Below are 9,044 nucleotides of genomic sequence, written 5' to 3' on the forward strand. Positions count from 1 at the left end.
ATAAATACAAGCGCTCTGATCTCATGCTCGTATATTTCAAAATCAGCAACAAATGATATCATTTCACTCCTAATTCCACTTGCATGAGGCATCATGGAGGCGGGAACCATAGCCAGACGTCATTATCATACATTCAACATGTCAGATCCTAAACAATGTAAAGAAACAAAATTGAAGAGAACTCTCTCTCTCTCTCTCTCTGGACGCAGGTTTACCAGTTCACTAAAATTTAATCCTGCTTAGTATTTGAGTTTTGATGAGGTGTAGGACGCCTCTGAGCGAGGAACCGCTTTGTGCTCTCAAGGACGCCAAAGAAGATTGAACCGCCTATGCCTATCCACAGTACTCTTGGCCCAATGCCCTGCCATTGAAAGAAATATAAGCAACAGAAATTTCTGGCTTCAAGCTGCTGTGGTTTAACAAGTTAGGTTTGTCACATTATAAAAGCAGCAGCTACTTTATTTTATTATTTTTATATCTGTGGGTGTCCGGGCCAGCTTGCTCGCACCTCGACTAATCCTATGGGGGCCCTGAAGTTAACGGCTAGGTAAACTTCTAGTTGCTCTGAGAGGACTCAAATTGGTGACCATTGGGAAGCAAACCTAAGGCTTGACCAACTAAGCTACCCCTTAGGGTTGCAGCTACTCTATAGCCATGAAATTTCTATTATAAAGAGATTAGAGCAGGAAATTCGTACCTTCAATAGAGCAGAAGGTCCTTCTTCCCTAACTATAGTTTGAACACAATCAAATACTCCTTTGTACTGGTTTGCAGATCCCTTGAAAAGCACACAACAAAGCATATAATTCATATCTGCCTAGAAAATACAAAACTGAATGCATGTAAATGTAAACACACCCGATGGATGTGCATGCATAAATTTATTAAAGCAAAATAAAGAATTAGGGATAGTGGGAAGTAGATTAGTCTTACCTGAATCATCAGCCTCGTCTTAATCACATCAAGGGGAGTAGTTATAGCCCCAGTTAGTGCACCTATAAAACACGGATATTCAACTTTCTATCAATTAAAGAAAAAACCCGTTGGGCAATAAATGCACACGTGTGCAAATGCATTAAAACTTAAAAGGAGAGAGATTAATTTGCAGCACAGGACAGAAATTCTGGAACAATGATCTTTCACAAATTCAAAAGGTGTTCTAGATCCCCCCACTGTTTCCATAAGATAAAAAGTAATAGTGTACCATACTTTGGCAGACTGGAAAAGTGGGAAAAACAAACAAACAAACTAGCTAAATAAATGCCATTATTGAACATCAACTAAATAAATGCCATTAAAAAATTGGCTGAAAAGTAAGAAAAATCTCCAAGGTCTGTACACGAATTAGGTGCATTTCAGTTTAGAACAAATAGTAAATTTTCTCTCCTATGCAGCAGTCTAGAGTATGTGTGCCCATGAGTGATTCACTACAAGATACTGTTGAAGTTTAGGGAAAAAAAAAAAATTATTTTCAAGAAAACCAAAATTTGCTCTGCATCATCAGTACAAGCGAGAGCTGCAATTTTATGTTGTGACCAAATTTTGAGTAATGGCTTTTTCTGCATCGAATGAAAAACTAAAACGCAACAGGGACCTTCTATTTTTATGAGATATGTGACATACCATCAATACTTTCAACTGCCCATGATGGACATACAAATCCTATGACCTTTTATCACTCTTTTCTACCTGTGGGGGGATGGGGAGGGGAAAATGAGACAATAGAATCTGGCTGGACAAATCTGAAACCAAGTCTCAACATAATTTTTTTAATCAGTAAAGAATCTCATCATAATAAACCATACTAAAATCAGATGCACTACCAATGAACGGATTTGGTCCTCAGAGTATAGCTAGAATGACAATGTTCTATATAATTGCAGAATGCTGGAAAAATGTAGTGTGAATCTGTCTGCGATATATCATAACATAACTAATCTTAAATTAAAGCATTTGGATAGCTTAATTTAGATGTCTTCTTACCAGAAAAAGCACCAATGAGGGCATTCTCAGGATCATATAGATCTCTCTTTGCCTGGTAAATAAATGAAAACATGTCAAAATCATCAATCATACCCCCCAAAAAAATTGAAACTAATAGAAGCACAGCAGCATGTATACCAGCAGGGCCTACTACCATGCCATCACATATACTGTCATTTGGTTAGTCAATAATTAATCATACTAAATAACATAATCAAATACGTCTTCAATAATCACATTCATTCGCTTGCAGTCATGCTTGATACAAAGACGAGACAAGGAATAAGTGAAAACCTTTAAAACAACTTAGATCATGCTATGAGAGAGAGAGAGAGAGAGAGAGAGAGAGAGAGAGAGAGAGAGAGAGAGAGAGAGAGAGAGAGAGAGCCAAATAATTATAACATTGTAGAGTACAAAATCAAAGAAATATGATTCTGGACTTGATTTTATAACACACGTAAAGTGTATTATACCGTTACAAAATAAGCTTGGTATTAATTTATATGGTAACATTAAGTTGTAAGTTCAAAATTCATTGCAGGCCTATCAAATGATAAGCTATTAAAATGTGCAACAGGTATCGAATGCAGATTTCAATAGTATATAATAATATAAACAGTTGTTGAGGGCTATACTCAATGTTTGAGCTTTAAGAAAAAAGTGTTTGTGTAGCCCAAAATAGTCAGCTAGTCTTGTTACATAATCAATCATCTTTCAAATCCCAAGCATGAGAGCAAGGACTCCAATGCCTTTGGAAAGATTCAACCAAACTTAAGTATAGGAGAGATCTTCCTTCTAAAACTCACCTAAAAAAAACCCTAGTCTGAATTTAATGGGCACAATATTAGATCATATAATCCCCGTTGGTAAAACTTGGAGGTTACCATGATAGGAACACCAAGCACTAGATCACATGGTATGGTGACAAATCGTCTATAAAGAAGCATTGAACTAACAAAGCACCTTGCAGTCAGAGAAATTGCAACCAGTGAATGAATAAGAGCATCACTCCTAAAAAACATTCCATATAGCATCACCATGATGCACAGTCAAAGAGAAAAATGAAAACCATCAAGTAAAATTAATTCTTCAAAGAAGTGAACTTCAACTCTACACTGTAAGGAACTTACTGCTGCCTTGTAACCTATCCGAAGCTGTTCATAGATGCAAAATTGAATTGCATCGAATGGTAAATCTCGTAATAAGAAAGATCCATATCCCTGCAATCTCAAAATTGAAAGCCAATTATACAAACATAACCATGAAAAGGCTCCCAATAACAAATGGCATGCAGGTCATGCATCAATGCCACACGTAATGCATATGGGAAACAAATCAAGGTGTTTTTTTTTTGGGGTGGCACGGGGGGGAACCACACACCGCATAGAGTCCTTTGAAACCCTCCTTAGAAACAATAAGGCGTACAGCATCAGGAGCTGAAGTAAATTGTCCAGTCTGCATCCTTTGCTTAACAACCTGAGGAGTTTAAAGGGGAAAGGTAGAGTAAAGCAGCTAAAATCATTGCAAATGTCAGTAATACGTTCTCTACCTCAGTTGGAACACGAATGAGAGAAGCAGCAATGCCTCCTGCAGCCCCTGCAGTCTGCATGAAGTTCAATAGCCATAAGAGTCTTTTTTTTTTTTTTTCACAAGAGTAAAAAACTAAAGAAATTCGGAGGGCTTAATTGGCCACAATAACTGAAGACTGGACATGTTTTCTCAGTTTTTCTTGGACGGTAATGCAGTGGATGTAATCATTTGCTAGGGCAAAAACAAAATCTTATATTCTAGACCTCTGGTACAAAGGGGAAGCTGTTGAGACATTTGATAAGCTCATTCATCCAAAATGCATTTGGGGCTTCGATTAGCATAATAAATTAATGCCTTGTTAGTTCCAAATTTAATAAGGTATTAAAGTAATAAATAAAAAATTATTAATTAGTCATGTGCCCAAGTGAAGCAAATACATTCATGATAAAAGGGAATTGAAGAATCTCATACAAAATGAGCTGCAGCGCTAAGATTTTCGGGAAACATCTTTAACAATTTCTGCTTTGCAGGTTCATAGACACCAACAAATACAGCAGAAGCCCTGCCCATAAAAGAATATTATCAAAATGACTTGGATTTGAAGCCAAATCGGTCATTCTAACACACATATCCAAGGTGAAAGAAGGAAAGAAGTTTCTATAAGAACTATAATTAGGACACTTCCATTAGGAAGCCAGTGTGTTGGGCATTGGACAACATGACACAGATCCTGCACTTATGGATTTCAAAAAGATTTTGCCATCTTTTCTCTCAAAAGTTTGCAAACTTACAAAAGTTTTGCACATTTTTTCAAAAAGCATATGCATTATTATTACTTTCATAACTGCTCGACCATCTGTTATTCTTCTACACAAACTAGGACAGCCAACCTGCAGCATCTGAGCATTTGCACAATGTTGATACTGTGATTGGGCTAGGCGAAGGCAATTTGGAAGAAGAATTTCACCATGACCACTCATATTTTTCAAATTATTATTACTTGATTAATTAATGAAAAGGAAGCAAATCAGATTCATCAAGATCAAGAAGGAGAAACATCAGTATGCCTATGATACATGATTAGGGATGACCTAAACAAGAAAGGAAAAACACCTGACAAACCAAAGAAGAAAATGGAGTCACTCTGCACTACGTACTTACGGTAAGACACCAGCAAGATTTCCAGCCAATCCAGAATAAAGGCCCTGCAAATTTATTTTTGCGCCGCCATGTGCAGCCTGTAACCAAAGCATAACGATAAAATTCAGAAACACCATGAGCAAAACTTTTGTAGACAACGAAAAATTCAGGATGCTGAATTCATATCAAACTGATAGTTGGGAACTATGAAAGAGGTTTCAAAGTTTATTTTAATGATTGTGAGGTTGCATCCATAATCTCTGTGAAAGAATTAGAAGCACACCTGAGTAATTTTTAGATTGCTTCGTTGTCCAGCATGATTTAATATTTAATCATACGCAACTTTATAAATTCTAGTACTAAAAAAGTTGAAGTCCCTAACACTTATGATACAGACTATTGAATATGAAATATTGAAAATTGGTCTAGGATGCTACATATATTTCTCTCTACTCTACTTATTTATTCATTTGATTATGATTAACAATCAACTAAAGTAATCAGAAATTAATCCCCCGTAATTTGGACCCCCATGAAAAGAAATTTGTGAGTTGGCATGCTGATGCTAAACTAAGAGGCCAGGACATGGTAGAACAATTATGTGGTCAAGGCAGGAAAGAATCAAAGAATGAAACTTCAGGACCCCAGAACAGATCTTGAGCACGTGGTTGATAAAACATAGAGGCACAAATCAGCTTAATAACATTTACAGTTGATATTCCATGAATATATAATAAGTAATGAAGGAACAATCTCTAGATCCATATTCTCAGCCAAAAACAAACAATGACCCAGTACAGTATATTCGATAATCTGCATCCAAACATTAACTATAACTTAAATATACATAGATAACATACATAGATAACCTACCTGTAGCCGTGTCTTTATAGTGTCAATTGGATATAAAGCTGTCTCAACAACAACACCAGCTGTACCTCCTGCTATAACACCCTCTGCAAAATCCACTGCCAGACTAGTTAGAAACTAAAAACTGGATGCAATAGATATATTCTTAGTATAGATTGTGCATTTAATGTAATCAAAGAATTGGACAACATGAAGAAGGAAATGCTCCACTCTTCCTCTCTATCTGTACAAGTCTGAAGGGCAAAAGCTTTTATCATTCCATCTAGTCAAGACCAATGGCTTTACAGTGTCAGTCAGTAGCTAACATGCTTTCTATGACCCCTCAAGCATAACTTATGAAAGAAACAACGAAAAATACTGTCTCTTTTCCTTTTGTTCCAAAAGCTCATTAGGCATCTGCATATTCCTCTGCCAACATGGGATATTGCTTTATCTTCACGCAGTGCCAAAACATGTATACTTAGTTATACAAGATTCCAAATCACTTAAAATAGAAATATATCCCAGCTTCTGGTTATGTAAATTTTCATTACTGCAATTTTTTAAGCCTCAATTTTATAATCCATCAAGCAATGTTATTCTAATTCAACAGATTCAATGTGCAACATATACGAAAAAGCTCCAGCTAAAAGTACTTGAGAGAGAGAGAGAGAGAGAGAGAGAGAGAGAGAGAGAGAGAGAGAGAGGGAGGGTCTCATAATATTAGCAATCCTTCACTGGTCCAAAATAGTGACTGATTGATAAATTAAATACTCGTTTCTACATTTACTCTCCAAGGTTGAAAGAGGATATACCATGTTTGGTGGCCATGACTCCACCTTTTAAAGTTGCAGTCACTTATGTAAGTCTTTCCAAATTGAACTTGATTTCATAAGCATACATTTTAAATTAGAGTCTGTCAAACTATCATCAACTTAGAGAATGAGCTTCAGTATCATTTCTAGTCAACCCCAAAACAATAATAAGCCTTGTTACTACTTCTTTAACAAAGATTTTTTAGCATACCAAAGAAAGTACGAATAAAGTCAAATGGCTTTTCTTCTCCCATGTTGACTGATGCAAAAGGCTGTCTTCTTTCTAGCTGTGAGTTTCGCATTGTCCTGTCACGTGCATCTGCAAAACCACATAACCAGTTAAAAAAAAAGCAACAGAATATAACAAATGTATCACCTAGGAAACATATATAATGATCCCAATCACATCTTGCGTTAGGCTCAGGACAGAAATATGAGATTAACTAGGAGTTTCCTCAACACCTGAAGTGGATGCCAACATCCTTTCCCCAGGCACATACTGACAGAGAAATACAAGTTTAAATCATATGCCTAAAAAAGAATAAGCTTTTGACCACTAAAAGGACTTAAAAAAGAAAAGAGAATAAAATAACAACTGTCACATTAGATCACTGTAAACTTTTATCCAAAATTATGAAGCCATGTTTTCAAACATGCGAATACATTAGCTACAGTGGAATTAACAATAAGGGAAATATACTTTGCAGCTTTCAACTACCAAATATGTCATATTTTACACCCCAAACTAACAAAACTGACACATTACCCAACTCCAACAATCAAATGTGACAAATAATATTTATTTTCTAATTCTAGTAACTTCGGATAGATGAAAAATAAGTGATGTGATAACCGTCGTTTCTTAATCAAGGCTGTACATTTTACTTTTTGGCGTTTTGAGAGTTTAACGTCTTATGTATTAAACAATAGCAACGCTATATTATGCCACAAATTACGTAATATCACTGAAAACACATTCAAATAAAATCATTCACAATTTGATATTCAAGAAATGGGTTACCTAATGAAGCGACTGAAGAGCTTTTGGCATCGGCGGCTAGCATAATGGGACCCATTTAAAGTCGCCAAACTTTACCACCACCACAACTCAAAATAGGCACACTTACAAACCACTATGACTGTTATCATTCCATAAAGAAAACCCAACAAAAATTGTCATTCCGGGAATATAAGTTGCAGAACCAATACGAACGGTAACAAAATCTATTCAGGCAACTATTCAATTTATCTTTGCAAGTCAATTCCAGAGTTCAGATGAAATAAGTGCGCGTGTTACATTGTGGTCAGAAGAGCGGGGAGAGAGAGAGAGAGACCAGAGAGCAGGGGCGCTGGCTGCGTTGTGGACCCTGTTGTAAGAGGGAGAAGGATCAGAAGTATCGTGTCGGTGAGAGTCTTTCGTTTGGTTGGCTGGTGGTGGTCGTGCCTATACTTGGTAGATTGCAGACTGTAAGCCGACTCTGGCCCCTTCTTTTCGTTAAATACGAAGGCTACTTAAATTTTCATCCTACCTTACAACCATCCTTTCTTAATTTTCGCAATCCATCCTCAAATTCTCTAGAAATTATAACCAGTCCTCTCTATCAAAAATTGGATATAAATATCTTTAATTGAAGAAATTTAAAATATATAAAAAATCACAAATTAATTTTTTTAATAAATTATTTATAAATATTTTTAGTATTATTTTTGAGAATTTTTAGGGGTGGTCTTGTCCTTTTAAGGGGAAAAGTAGATCCAATATAGTAACTTGATAATTAATTTGGAGGGTGATTGATGAGATTAATCGTTTGGGCCTGACTGCAATACTAATTTATATTAAATAACTTTATTAAAAAAATTTCACATTCCCTCCTTATTTAGCAATATGATAAATTTTTAAGCTCATTCTCTCTCTCAGCCAAAGCCCAAAAATCTCCTCATCTCCCTCCAGAAGCTTTGTTCTTTCTGAAACTGTCTATCAATGTTTTTCGATTATTTCTTTATTTTTAACAATATCACGGAGATGTGGCGATCTATTGCTTTCCTGTCACCCATGATTACCACGCACTACACCACAAGACTCTGCAAGAGTGTGATGGAAGCCTCACTCTCACGCACTTATAATTGACGTGTTGGGTACTAGATCTAGGGTTTTTTGCTTTTTTTTTTTTTTTTAGATATTTAGATTTTTTGCTTGTTGGTTGGTTAGATCTAAGGTTACCTTAAGGCAACACAAAGATCCAAGTTGGTTGGTTGGCAAAAATCAAGACTATCTCAGATTAGAACTTAACTCTCAAAAGAATTGAAGAGAAAATTCTCATTCATTGAATAACATAACATAATTGATGAAATAACAATGCAAGTAAACTATAAATAGGAATTTCCCCTAGGTTTGGCGCCACATACCTTCCCATCTCTTCCCTAGATCTAGATCTACATCTAGATCTCACTCTTGATCCACTCCTTAGTTTTAGGAATCCTAACTTTAAAGAAACAACATCAAATGTCTAAAATAAAGGAAATAAACTATGAATTAAACTAAAAAATAACATAAACATATTAAAAATAAATAAATTCCTAAATAAAATGATCATGGCCAGCCATCACTATGAATGACGCATCCACTCCTATTTTTTAGGAACTTGTAATCTTGTTATGAAACTCCTCTAGTTGCACTTGTCTTGGACACCCATCGCCTCACTACCCGAGTCATGCATGCAACCCAAT

The 9,044-nt window shown here is 35.9% G+C and overlaps 1 protein-coding gene across 4 annotated transcripts in view; it reads right to left on the reverse strand.

Moving 5' to 3' along the window:
* The window catches only part of LOC122303511 (S-adenosylmethionine carrier 1, chloroplastic/mitochondrial), a 7,892-nt gene extending 31 nt beyond the window's left edge, over positions 1-7,861 (reverse strand). The window contains exons 1-13 of one of the 4 annotated variants that reach the window (XM_043115321.1): positions 7,652-7,858; positions 7,339-7,456; positions 6,529-6,636; positions 5,527-5,621; positions 4,675-4,751; positions 3,985-4,075; positions 3,533-3,586; positions 3,364-3,459; positions 3,114-3,203; positions 1,984-2,035; positions 934-995; positions 698-778; positions 1-361 (exon numbers count right to left, since the gene is read on the reverse strand). The exon at positions 1-361 is cut by the window's left edge and continues 31 nt beyond it. In XM_043115321.1, coding sequence (XP_042971255.1) covers positions 230-361; positions 698-778; positions 934-995; positions 1,984-2,035; positions 3,114-3,203; positions 3,364-3,459; positions 3,533-3,586; positions 3,985-4,075; positions 4,675-4,751; positions 5,527-5,621; positions 6,529-6,636; positions 7,339-7,393 — 993 coding nt within the window. In that variant the 5' untranslated portion in view covers positions 7,394-7,456; positions 7,652-7,858 and the 3' untranslated portion in view covers positions 1-229. Of the gene's footprint in view, positions 362-697; positions 779-933; positions 996-1,983; positions 2,036-3,113; positions 3,204-3,363; positions 3,460-3,532; positions 3,587-3,984; positions 4,076-4,674; positions 4,752-5,526; positions 5,622-6,528; positions 6,637-7,338; positions 7,457-7,651 lie in introns of all 4 variants that reach the window. The other 3 variants (XM_043115322.1, XM_043115323.1, XM_043115324.1) reach the window with 3 other exon arrangements.
* Positions 7,862-9,044: the final 1,183 nt, after the last annotated feature.

The sequence above is a fragment of the Carya illinoinensis genome, chromosome 3 (genome assembly GCF_018687715.1).
Source record: "Carya illinoinensis cultivar Pawnee chromosome 3, C.illinoinensisPawnee_v1, whole genome shotgun sequence".
Taxonomy (NCBI): Eukaryota; Viridiplantae; Streptophyta; class Magnoliopsida; order Fagales; family Juglandaceae; genus Carya; species Carya illinoinensis.